This window comes from Caenorhabditis remanei, chromosome I (assembly GCF_010183535.1).
Source record: "Caenorhabditis remanei strain PX506 chromosome I, whole genome shotgun sequence".
NCBI lineage: Eukaryota > Metazoa > Nematoda > Chromadorea > Rhabditida > Rhabditidae > Caenorhabditis > Caenorhabditis remanei.
In genome coordinates this window covers 951098-964086 of record NC_071328.1, presented here as the reverse complement: position 1 = coordinate 964086, position 12989 = coordinate 951098, and the positions used below count along the sequence as shown (strand labels likewise).

Genomic DNA, 12989 nt, shown 5'->3' with positions numbered 1-12989 from the left:
ATATACGCATTCAAACGACTATTGATTCTGCTCTTGATTCTTGCACAATGAGTTCTATAAAGTTGCTATCATTCCCTTTGCTGGTATTCTCAGAAATAGTTCGTTCGATGGGATTTTTGGAGATGTAAGTATTTTTCAAGAAAAATCAATAATTCCAGAGATCTCTTCAAGGATTGAGTATATTTCTTTTCAGATTAGAATTGTCTCAAGTGTCTCGTCGCACACTGAATTACCTGAATCTAGCCAGAATATCGGTGGAACCGATTCATATTATAAATGGAATTGTGGATAAAATGACTATCTTTAATGAGAGCTGCACTGAAAAAAAGTTCCAAATTGAATTTCTGAAAACACCTCAACCAGTAGTTGGTCAGATGAAAGTGAACGATATTTCCATTGATGTTTGGTTAGTTTAGAATCATTTCTTCTCGAAAAAGTTTCTTACAGTAGCAAGGATGCAACTCAACAGATTATTCAGTGTAACTCCAATCAATTCGGGTACGGTCTTGTTCATATATTGACACATTTTGACAAGATATTCTATCGAATGGAATACGCTATTGGAATTGAATTGAGCACACTGAATGCAATGAGAGGGATACTGTGTCATTCTATCTTTAGAAAATGCGATTATGTGCAGATTAGAGGGAGGACAGAGACATTATCGAATGAGGACTGTGAATATCTCCTGGAGAAGACTCAACCAACCACTGGAATTACAATTTTCAGCAAATTGAGTCCTGACTTTGACTATAAAAAGGTGAGTAGGGTTTTTGAGAGACTCTAATACTCAAATCCTCTTCCAGATCCTTCACTTCTCCCGTCTTCGTGTAGTTAATCTAGGAAAAATGCCTCTTGAAGACTTGAAGGCGTTAGATAGTGAAATTGCTATTCTGGGGAATCACCAGTTCTCTGAAAGTGATATCAATGAATTGCTTCATCACTGGATTGAGGGAAACAATAGAAAATTGAGACGTCTTCAGCTGGATGGATTCAAAGATACTCCAGATTGGGACATCCTATTGAAAGACATCGTTCATACAGAATGGAATTCGAGGGAAAGAGAAAGATATTACAAGTGAGTTGTCACTTCAAATTCTCAACTCTCAGTTTCTCGTCTTTCAGATCAAAATACACTGATAAAGTGGAAACTATCGATTGTGAGAATGGAATGGATTTCAGAAACAGGGATGGACAACGGGCTACTGTAGTTCATCATTCGGAATTCTTGGATTTTCTGGTTTGGCATGACCAGTTCCCAGGATAATTCAAAAATTCTAATTAATTCAATCCCCATAATCATTTTTCTCTTGGATTCCTGTTTAATTTTTGACAAAATCCAGTTCTTCAAATACTTTTTTCTTAAAATCCTATTAAAATCCATTAAAAATGGAGAAGCCCTAGAAACCAAAGTTTCACTATCAAATGTGTCAAAATATGTGATTTAAAACTTTTCCAGTCTTCATTTTCTCGAATAAACTTGTTAAGAGATTTTTGTCTAAAATATTCAATTTTCTTTACTATGACTCAGATTTTTGAGCTTTTTGAAATCAATCAACAAAGGCAGTTTCTCGAGCAGATCTGCTAGTCATCATCACCCTTATTACTCTGCACCGTCCAAAATCTCTGATGACGACGTGGACGGTTCGTCCGACGTACATCGTGAGAATCGACAAACGGCGTGTTTGCAGAAACGAGAAGGCCGTATTGGCTGCAGCCTCCTGGCTACACACATTCAACAATTGATTCTGTTCCTGATTCTTGCCAAATGAGTTCTATGAAGTTGCTATCATTCCCTTTGCTGGTTTTCTCAGAAATTGTTTGTTCAATGGAGTTAATGGAAATGTGAGTCTAGCAGTTGAAGAATAAATGGATTCAATTCAATTTATAGATTTGAGTTGTCTCAAGTGTCTCGTCGCGTACTTAATTGCTTGCATCTATCAAGAATTCGGGTTCAAACTGTTCAAGTTGCGAGCCTTCCCTCTGTCATATGTATACATGAAACAGAGAGCTCTTTGAGCGAAAATTTCATGATTCATTTTGTTCAGACACCTGAACCAGTAGTTGATCAAATGAAAGTGAACAATGTTCACATAAATATTTGGTTAGTTAATAATGATTCAGTTTGAGTTTTTAAAAAAATAATGTGAATTACAGTGAAAAAAGCACGCGTCAGAAAGTCATTCATTGCAATTCCAACCAATTCGGATACGGTCTTGTGCATGTGTTGACACATTTCGACAAAATATTTCACCGAATTGATATTGCATTTGGAATAGAACTCAACACATTGAATGCAATGAGAGGGTTACTGTGTCATCCGATATTTAGAAAATGTAGTTATCTACAGTTTCGCGGGGAAAATGAGACACTATCGAGTGAGGACTGTAAATATCTATTGGAGAAGACTCAGCCAACTACTGGAATTACAATTTTCTGCAAATTGAGTCTTGACTTCAACTATAGACAGGTGAGTACGGTTTTTGAGAGACTCTAATACTCAAATCCACTTCCAGATTCTTCATTTCCCCCGTCTTCGTGTTCCAAATCTAGGAAAGATGCCTCTGGAAGACTTGAAGGCGTTGGATAGTGAAATTGCAAATCTGGGGAATCACCAGTTCACAGAGGCTGATATCAATGAATTCCTCCATCACTGGATTAAAGGAAACAATAGAAAACTAAGCCGTCTGAAACTTGACGGATTCAAAGAAGCTCCAGATTGGGATATTCTTCTGAAGGATATCGTTCATACGGAGTGGAATCCAAACGAGAGAGGAAGATATTACAAGTGAGTTGTTACCTCAAATACTGAATTCCTAGTTTCTCGTCTTTTAGATCAAAATACACTGATGAAGTGGAAACTATTGATTGTGAGAATGGAAGAGATTTCAGAAACAAGGATGGACAACTGGCTACTGTAGTTCATCATTCGGAATTCTTGGATTTTCTTATTTGGCATGACCGGCACCCAGAATAATTCGAAAAAAAATACTTTTTTTGACGAAATCCAGTTTTTCTGTGACTTTTTTCTTAAAATCCTATTAAAAATCCAAGAAATCTAGAAGAATCGCTCAAGATGCACTCGGAACCACAGTTTCGCATTCAAGTATATAAAAATACGTTATTTACAATTTTTTCACCAACATTTTCCCGAATTAACGAGTTAAAGGATTTTTCCCCAAAATATTTAATTTCCTTCACTTTGAATCAAAATTTCAAGATTTTTAAAAACACATAACAAAGAGCAGCTCTGCCAGTCGGTCATCATCACTCTCACTACTCTACACCCCCCAAAATCTCAGACGACGACGTGGACGGTCCGCGCGACGTGAATCGTCAGAATCGACAAACGGCGTGTTTGCAGAAACAAGAAGGCCATATTGGCTGCAGCCTCCTTGCCAACACACACATTCGATTATTGATTCTGCTCCTGATTCCTGCACAATGAGTTCTATAAAGTTACTATCGTTCCCTTTTCTGATATTCAAAGAAATCGTTCATTCAATGGGAATTATGGAGATGTAAGTCTTTTTTAAGAATATTATCTCACTAGGGAAGGTCATGGAATCGGTCTGGAGTTACGGGATGTGACCTATATCATTGGAAAGGTGAGAAAGCGCTGATTCCAACTATATATTCAGTTTTTGCCCTCGAGGCCTGGTATTCGAGAAAAACAGAGTCAAACTTCCGAATAATAACAAATTATTGCCTTTCTGACACGCGAAAAGTATTTTGAAATTTTTTGAAATTTTCGCGTGTTAGAAAGGCAATAATTTGCCATTTTTCGGAAGTTTGACCCTGTTTTTCTCAAATACCAGGCCTCGAGGGCAAAAACTGAATATATATTTGGAATCTGCGTTTTCTCAGCTTTCAAATGATATAGGCCACATCCCAAAACTCCAGACCGAGTCCATGACCTTCCCTAGTCAATTGAAACTAGTCTTCCTATTCAGATTTGAATTATCTCAAGTGTCTAATCGAATGGTGTCCTGCTTGAGTTTAGCCAGAATATCGGTTAATGTTGTGCATGGGAGTGTTGATGTGATAACCATTTTTAATGAGAGCAGTACAGAAAGAATGTTCCGAATTGAATTTGTTGAAACACCTCAGCCAGTAGTAGGTCAGATGAAGGTAAACGATATTTGCATTGATTTCTGGTCAGTTTCAAATAATTTCTTCTCAGCATACATAAGAAACCGTTTATTACAGTAGCAAGGACACATCCAGAAAAACCATAAATTGTAATTTCAATCAATTTGGGTACTGTGTTGTCCATATATTGACACATCATTCAGATTCGAATTGTCTCAAGTGTCACGTCGGACACTGAATTAATTGAATCTAGCAAGAATATCAAAACAGATGGTTAATGTTGTCAATGGACAGAGGGATGCGATTTCTTTCTTTAACACTAATAATCCAACAGAGAAAGAGTTGACAATTCATTTTCTCAAAACATCTGAACCGATAATTGGCCAAATGAAGGTGAACAATGTTGGCATCAATTTTTGGTTGGTTTCACAAAATCCTCCTTTACTCTAAAACTGAAACCCGTGTATTACAGTGAAAGAGACGAAAGTACAAAAACTATTCGTTGTAATTCTAACCAATTCGCATACGGTCTTGTGCATTTATTGACACATTTTGACAAATTATTCTATCGAATGGAATACGCTATTGGAATTGAGCTCTGTACTCTGAATTTAATGAGAGGGATACTGAGTCATTCGATTTTTAGAAAATGTCTTTATATGCAGATTCGAGGAGACGGAGAGATCTTATCTAACGGGGACTGTAATTTCCTATTGGAAACGACTCGACCAACTCTTGGAATTACTATATTTTGCAAACTGAGTCTTGATTTTAATTACAAAAAGGTAAGTCCAGTGATAATTGTCAGGAAGGGTAGGAGTGAGTCTGGAATATGGATTCCGACGGCTCTAGCGGGTTAGGTTTTCGTACCGGTGGGAGTCTATCTATTTGTTCAAATGAATCTCAAAACAAGTATTGTCGTCTCCACGTAAAATTCCTATCCACTCCCAGTTCCAGATTCTTCACTTCTCCCGTCTCCGTGTACCTAACCTAGAAAAAATGCCTTTGGAAGACTTGAAGGTGTTGGATAGCGAAATTGCGAATCTGGGGAATCACCAGTTCTCTGAAACTGATATCAATAAATTCCTCCATCACTGGATCAAGGGAAACAGTAGGAAATTGAGACGTCTTAAGCTGGATGGATTCAAAGATACTCCTCATTGGGATATCTTATTGAAAGACATAGTTTATACGGAATGGAATCCAAAAGAGAGAGGAAGATATTACAAGTAGGTTATTACCTGAAATACTCAATCAATATCTCAATGTCCAGATCAAAATACACTGATGAAGTGGAAACTATTGATTGTGAGAATGGAAGGGATTTCAAAAACAAGGATGGACAGCTGGCTACTGTAGTTCACCATTCGGAATTCTTGGATTTTTTTATTTGGCATGACAGATTCACAGAATAATTCGAAAAGTTCTAATTGATTGGGTTAAACCTCTTAACTATTTTCCTTCTGGTTATTTTTTCACAAAATCCAGTTTTTCTAACTATTTTTGAATCCCTCGAGATGCAGTAAAAACCGAAGTTATGTTCTTTATATTAACTTTTTTTTTCAGCATTCATTTTCTCGAATAAACGTGTTAAGGGGATTTTCGCCCAAAATATTCAATTATCTTTGCTCTGAACCAGATTTTCGAGCTGTTTTGAAACCAGATAACCAAGTTCAGTTATCCGCACTCTCCTTACTCTCACTACTCTGCACCGCCCTAAATCTCAGACGACGACGTGGACGGTCCGCGCGACGTGGATTGTGAGAATCGACAAACGGTGTGTTTGCAGAAATGGGTAGACCTCCTTGCCAACACAGACTATTGATTCTGCTCTTGATTCTCGCACAATGAGTTCTATGAAGTTGTTATCATTCCCTTTTCTGATATTCTCAAAAATTGTTCATTCGATGGGAATCATGGAGATGTGAGTCATCTTGTAATTGTCTCTTACTTATAGGCGACTGACTGTTGAAGCATTCTAAGAATTAAGTAACTGACACATCTGGTTATTTAGATTCGAATTGTCCCAAGTGTCTCGTCGCATACTGAATTGCTTGAGTCTAGCCAGAATTCCTGTTCAACCGATTAGCGTTGTGAACGGGAATGCCAATCAGATATTCTTTTATGACGACGAAAGTCGCACAGAAAAAGTATTCGTGATTGATTTCCTTCAAAAACCTCAATCGATAATTGGTCAGATGCAGGTGAACAATGTTTGCATAGATGTTTGGTTAGTTTTGACGATTTCCTATTCGGCTAATAAACAGACATTTCCTTGTATTTCAGTAAGAAGGACATTGAAGGGCGAGTAATTTATTGCAATTCCAACCAATTCGGATATGGTCTTGTCTACTTGTTGACACATCTAGACAAAATATTTTACCGAATGGATATTTCACTTGGAATTGAACTTAACACACTGAGTGCAATGAGAGGGATATTGTGTCATCCGATTTTTAAAAAATGCGATTACATGCAGATTAGAGGGAGAAATGAGACATTATCCAATGAGGACTGTGATTATCTCTTGGAGAAGACTCAACTCAACTATGGAATTACAATTTTCAGCAAATTGAGTCCTGACTTTGACTACAAAAAGGTGAGTAAGGTTTTCGAGACACTCTACTACTCAATCCCTCTTCGAGATCATTCACTTCTCCCGACTCCGAGTACCAAATCTAGGAAAGGTGCCTCTGGAAGACTTGAAGGCGTTAGATAGTGAAATTGCGAATCTGGGCAATCACGAGTTCACAGAAACTGATATCAATGAATTCCTCCATCACTGGATTGAGGGAAATAATAGAAAATTGAGACGTCTGAAACTTGACGGATTCAAGGAAACACCAGATTGGGATATCCTATTTAAAGATATCTCCCACACAGATTGGAATCCAAGGGAAAGAGAAAAGAACTACAAGTAAATTCTAATTAATTCAAACCCCATAATCATTTTTCTCTTGGATTCTTGTTTAATTTTTGACAATATCCAGTTCTTCAAATACTTTTTGCTTAAAATCCTATTAAAAATTAATGAAAAATGAAGAAGCACTAGAAACCAAAGTTTCACTATCAAATGTGAGCAGCTTTGTTAGTCAGTCATCATCACTCTCACTACTCTACACCCCCAAAATCTCAGATGACGACGTGGACGGTCCGCGGGACGTGAATCGTGAGAATCGACAAACGGTGTGTTTGCAGAAACGAGAAGGCCGTATTGGCTGCAGCCTCCTTGCCAACACACACATTCGATTATTGATTCTGCTCCTGATTCTTGCCAAATGAGTTCTATAAAGTTGTTATCATTCCCTTTTCTGATTTTCTCAGAAATTGTACGTTCGATGGGAATTATGGAGATGTAAGTCTTAAGATTTCAGAATTTATGAAGCCAAACAGTTTTCCTTTCAGATTTGAATTATCTCAAGTGTCTCGTCGAGTACTGAACCTCTTGAAACTATCTAGAATTCCGGTGGCTAGATCGGTTAATGTTTTAATTGGTAAAATGGATTCAATATTCTTCTATGAACTCGGCAGTTCTACAAAAAAAGACTTCGCGATAGATTTTGTTGAGAAACCTCAATCGATCACCGGTCAGATGAAAATTAACAATATTTGCATAGATGTTAGGTTAGTTTTGAATACCTCCTAATAAATTGAAACCTTATATTATAGCAAGAACACAGAAAAACGAATCATCTATTGTAAATCTAGCCAATTTGAAGTTGCTCTTGTCCCCTTGCTGACACATCTTGACAAAATATTTTTCCAAATTAAATGGGCAATCGGAATAGAACTCAATGTATTGAATACGATGAGAGAAGTACTGTCGCATTCAGTTTTCAAAAAATGCAGATATTTGCAAATTCGAAGTGAAACAGAGGCACTATCTAATGAAGATTGTGAATATCTACTCGAGAGAACCCATCCTACATTTGGAATAACAATTCGTTCCAATCTGGACTTAAACTTTAACTACAAAAATGTTAGATAATAGCATTTGTTCCGTTTATTAATAATTTATGTATTAAGATTCTTCATTTTTCCCGACTCTCTGTACATAATCTAGGAAAGATGCCACTTGAAGACTTGAAGGAATTGGATAGTGAAATCGCGTATCTGAAGAATCACCAGTTCACAGAAACTGATATCAATGAATTTCTACATCACTGGATTAAAGGAAACAATAAGAAATTGAGACATCTTCATCTGGATGGATTCAAAGAAGCTCCAGATTGGGATGTCTTATTAAAAGACATAGTTTATACGGAATGGAATGCAAGGGAAAGAGAAAGATATTAAAAGTGAGTTGTCATCTTAAATACTCAATCAATATCTCAATGTCCAGATCGAAATACACTGTTGAACTGGAAACCATCGATTGTGAGAATGGAAGGGATTTCAGGAACAAGGATGGACAACTGGCTACTGTGGTTCATTATTCAAAATTCTTGGTTTTTTTGGTTTGGAATGACAGATTCCCAGAATAATTCGAAAAAAACTATTTTTGACGAAATCCAGTTTTTCAGTGACTTTTTCTCAAAATCCTATTAAAAACCCTAAAAATCTAAAAGAATCGCTCGAGATCTACATGTCTCAAAATTCGTGATATATATTAACTTTTCACTAAATTTTCATGAATTAAAATTTTTTTAAAAACATTTAGATTTATAGTACCTGAGAATGTTTTATTCATGATCAATCAAAAACAAAATAAATGACTATTCATACTATGATAAAATTGTTATCCATTCGAATTCGACAGTCTTAAGCCTGAACATGACGTCTGACAGCGGCGACACGCTTTCTGGCGACACGCTTCTTGGCGACAACTCTCTTCTTCGCAGCGACGGCACGATGACGGCTGACATTACGGTGACGGAGCACCGACGAGCGAGTTGGGCATGGACAGTAGGCGGCGTCCCCTCCTGGTTGTCCGTCGTTTCCTGGTGCTCCTGGCTGTCCATCGGATCCTGGGTGTCCTGGCTGTCCGTCTGGTCCTGGTGGCCCTGGTGGTCCGGCTGGTCCTGCTCCGTTTCCAGCTCCTGGCTGTCCTGGTGCTCCTGGCGCTCCTTGTGGTCCTGGCGCTCCAGCTGGCCCTGGTTGTCCTCTGGATCGCTGCCCGGATTGTCCTGGACGTCCCGGGTTTCCTGGTGCTCCTGCTTGTCCTGGTGCTCCAGCAGATCCAGCTGGTCCTGGTGGTCCTGGTGGCCCTTGTCCTCCTCCTTGAGCTGGTGCTCCTGGATTTCCATTTGGTCCCTTTGGTCCGGGGGCTCCTGCTGGTCCGGCTGGTCCTGGCGCTCCTGCTGGGCACTTGATGCACTCTTGCTTCTCATGGTGAGCTGGCCCGGCGACTCCTGGCTGTCCTGGCTTTCCAGGTCCTCCTGGTTGTCCGTCGTGTCCAGCATCTCCAGGAGCTCCTGGTGGTCCTGGTGGTCCCGCTGGGCAGTTAGAGGCCTGTGGTCCACAGTTACATTGGGATTGCTTCTTGTGGCGACGGGTGAAGACGCTACGGGCGACACGGGACGCATCGTCGTGGTTTACCATGGAGTTCCACGCGTCGTTGGCGAAGCCACGGAACTCGCCGAGCTCGCGCTGGCTCTCCTCGACGAAGGAATTGATGTCGGTGTAGATTTGGAAGACCGAGATGAGCGCGCCGAAGACGAAGAGACCGGAGAGACCGGCCATAACCGAAAGAAACGTTGCAGACGACATTCTCGAAGGAATTGTGAATTGGATGTGGTTTCAGACTGGCTTTTATACCATTTTTTTTCGATTTTTTTCTGTTTTTTTTGGTTTTTTCGAGTACGCGCGGTGTAAAGTCTTTTGAGAAGGGTGTAATTCATTTAGTGTCTTCTGATGAGTGGAGGGAATGGAGAGATAAAGGAAATGAAGAGACGCAGAGAAAAATTGAGAGGAGAAAGGGAGAACAGTTTCAGCAGTAAACGACGGTCAATACCGTTTTGTTGTGATAGGTTCCGATGGGAAGGTCAATTATTGCGGCGGGGAAATGACAAGGAAGTGGATTTTTTAATTTGGAAAAAAATTTCAGCAGAGGATCGGAAAAAGGTGAAAATAAGAAATTTCGAACCGAATTTTTGTAACAAGTAAAAACTGAAATGAGATCTATTAGAAACATTTAAAATTGGGACGATTGGCACAAAAAGTGACAGCTAGGGGACATGTCAAAAGCTCCGTATCTCAGAACTATGAGGAGCTATCAAAAATTTTTTAGTATAAAAATAAAACCCATTTTTGATTTATTAAAAAAGTATAAAGTTGGGATTGCTGGGACAAAATGTGACACCAAGGGGACATATTCAAAATTTGATTTTTTCCAAACTAGTTTTTCAAAATTTTTAATATTTTTTTTCTAAAACTCATATCTCAAAACCCTGCGTAGCTACCGAAAAGTTGTCAACTATTAAAACATAGTTCTAGTTTTCATCTATCAGAAAAATGTAAATATGGGGCCATTGGAACAAAATGTGACACCAAGGGGACATATTCAAAATTTGATATTTTACAAAATATTTTTTGTTCAAATTTTACTTAAGTTTTTTCTAAGATTCATATCTGAAAACCCTGAAAAGCTATTTAAAATTTGTCAACTGTAGAAATACCAGTCGGTTAACGCAGCCTAACGGCTGCTCAACCTCCTTCTCTACGCCACCCTTCTGGGTTTTACAGCGCCTGCGGCGCTTCTTGCCTGAGCAGTTCGTTCCTACAAAGCACAATTATAAAATTTTTCCTTTTCAGACTCAAATTCTACAAACTTTCCCAATGACTTTTTCTATCCTGAGAGAATATGGAATTTAGAATGATCTGTTTTTTAATTTTCGAATTTGAACTTTCTTCCTATGTTTTCCTTATTTCGAAACAATCTTACAGAAGAACGTGAACTTGATAACTCTTCTCTCTTCCCTCCCCAAAAGGCGAGTGATCATACCGATATGAGTTATTATTTTTTGACTGATCGGTGGCGATGCAGCCTCCCCTTCTCGGAATATGGCAGACTAAGACCATGTGTGGAATATGGCGACTAAGACCATATGTTTTTACTAAAGTTCAAGAACTTGAAGACTTTTCTATTCACATCTTCAAAAAATGGATTCAAAGTATTCTTCCTGAAGTTTTTGACTGATCGGCTGCGATGCCGTCTCCCTTCTCGGAATATGGCAGACTAAGACGGTGTTTTAACAAACTCTCATCCTAGAATTCTTTTTTTTAGGTAGCCGCGCAGCGACAAAGTTGCTTATTCACAAACCACCATCACTACTTGAGTAGCATTCTACCATTGTGAAATCTCTCAATGACTTTTCCTATCTTGATGGAATATGGAATTTAGAATGAGCGGTTTTTGAACCTTCCTGAAAGCAAGTAATAATTCAGATATCAATTTTTTTACTGATCGGCGGCGATGACGCCTCCCTCCTCCCTCCTCGTATGGCGAAATAAAATTATAAGTTTTAACAAAGCCATAGGGTCGCTGAAAACGTCATCGATTAGGCGCGATCTAATGCTAACCCCGAACCTTATGATACGTAACAGAGAAAAAAAAGTTTCCCGGTTCCTTTCTCTTTTACTTTTTATATTGTATGAGCATCTTCTTCTTTTGTAAGTAGTTTTCGTTGACTCTGAGCAGTCCGTTCTGTAACATATTCCCTGCTTTTCTAATAGGAACTCACAAATCTTCTCAGTGATATTTATCCTAAATTGACCGGCACTATTTCAAAAGACTATTTCAGAAAGAACAGAAATTTGGTAACTTTGCTTTTTTTCGAACGGGAAAGGATCATTGAAATATCAATTTTCGATTTTTGACTGATCGGCGGCGATGCCGCCTCCGTCTTCTAAATATGGCGCACTATGATAATTTTTTAACGAATCCTCATCCTAGAATTTACATTTCTGAAGGTAACCGTGCTACACCAAAGTTCCTTATTTACAAATCACCATCACTTCTTTAGTAGTATACTTTTTTCAGGAGTTTTGCACGTTTTGATTATTATCATTCAAAAGAGCAAATTCGAAACAATCGGTGTGCAAATTTATAGAGAATTCTCAAGGCACACGGAAAGTCAATTCCCTTGTTAGAAATTCGGAGTTCCTATACTCTTCTTCAAAAAATGCACTTACAGTAGTTTTTGAGTTTTTGATATGAAGCTGCAATCACCCAATATGATAGAATCGTAGCGGTGGGAACAGTGACAAAAGATTGGTGCAGATAATCACTTGACCCTTTTGATCTACGAAATCTTTACTGTAAAGAAGTTATAAACAACTTTCATATACTGGCTGTCTAAGTTCTTTTCAAAACAAAAAACCAAAAAAAAATTCCGACCTGGAGGGAACGAACGCACCACCGTGTGTGTGGGAGTCATCTGTGTAGACCGCTACACCAAATACGCGCGGCCGGAGCGCTCTCGAGAGTGCAGTTAAGAAACACTGAGTCAGTAGTATTAGGTTGATATTTTGAGCTTTCTACCACCCTGTTGGGACACACCTTTTCTCAACGCTTTTTACTGTTGAAATCGACATTGTCTCCAGAAGACGTCAAATTGTATATTTTTGAAAAAAGAAAAGTTTGGGCATCATCAGGGACAAATTTCCAATCGATCTGTCCAAATTTCATTGCAAACGGTTCAATACAAAAGGCGCTAGAGTCGGCGACATACGGACTTACAAACAGATCTGCTGAATATTATTAGTAAAGATAGTTATGATTTTGATTTATGAGAAAAATTAAAAATTGGGACATGTGGGACAAAATGTGACACCTAGGGGACATATTCAAATCTACCCAATTTTCAAAATAACTTTTTTGACAATTTCAAATTTTATAATTAATTTTCGAGTATAGTTCGACCCAAACCGCTCCCTCGTGTGTTCTATTGGGTAAA

The 12989-nt window shown here is 38.5% G+C and overlaps 4 protein-coding genes across 4 annotated transcripts; all 4 read left to right on the top strand.

The window, feature by feature from the left end:
• Positions 1–47: 47 nt before the first annotated feature.
• Positions 48–2977, top strand: GCK72_000124 (uncharacterized protein; the record flags this gene model as incomplete). Its single annotated transcript, XM_053722282.1, has 9 exons — positions 48–124; positions 194–406; positions 451–760; positions 807–1078; positions 1126–1240; positions 2049–2104; positions 2158–2470; positions 2517–2788; positions 2836–2977. The coding sequence occupies 9 exons, from the start codon at positions 48–50 to the stop codon at positions 2975–2977; spliced, it is 1770 nt and encodes a 589-aa protein (XP_053590927.1).
• Positions 2978–5091: 2114 nt separating this feature from the next.
• GCK72_000123 (uncharacterized protein) lies at positions 5092–5507 on the top strand (the record flags this gene model as incomplete). Its single annotated transcript, XM_053722281.1, has 2 exons — positions 5092–5321; positions 5366–5507. The coding sequence occupies 2 exons, from the start codon at positions 5092–5094 to the stop codon at positions 5505–5507; spliced, it is 372 nt and encodes a 123-aa protein (XP_053590926.1).
• A 492-nt stretch (positions 5508–5999) lies between these two features.
• Positions 6000–7013, top strand: GCK72_000122 (uncharacterized protein; the record flags this gene model as incomplete). Its single annotated transcript, XM_053722280.1, has 4 exons — positions 6000–6016; positions 6107–6322; positions 6379–6691; positions 6738–7013. The coding sequence occupies 4 exons, from the start codon at positions 6000–6002 to the stop codon at positions 7011–7013; spliced, it is 822 nt and encodes a 273-aa protein (XP_053590925.1).
• A 417-nt stretch (positions 7014–7430) lies between these two features.
• Positions 7431–8576, top strand: GCK72_000121 (uncharacterized protein; the record flags this gene model as incomplete). The annotated part of the gene is made up of 3 exons (XM_053722279.1): positions 7431–7447; positions 7498–7716; positions 8435–8576. 3 exons carry the CDS (start codon positions 7431–7433, stop codon positions 8574–8576), a joined length of 378 nt encoding a protein of 125 aa, XP_053590924.1.
• Between the last annotated feature and the right edge of the window lie 4413 nt (positions 8577–12989).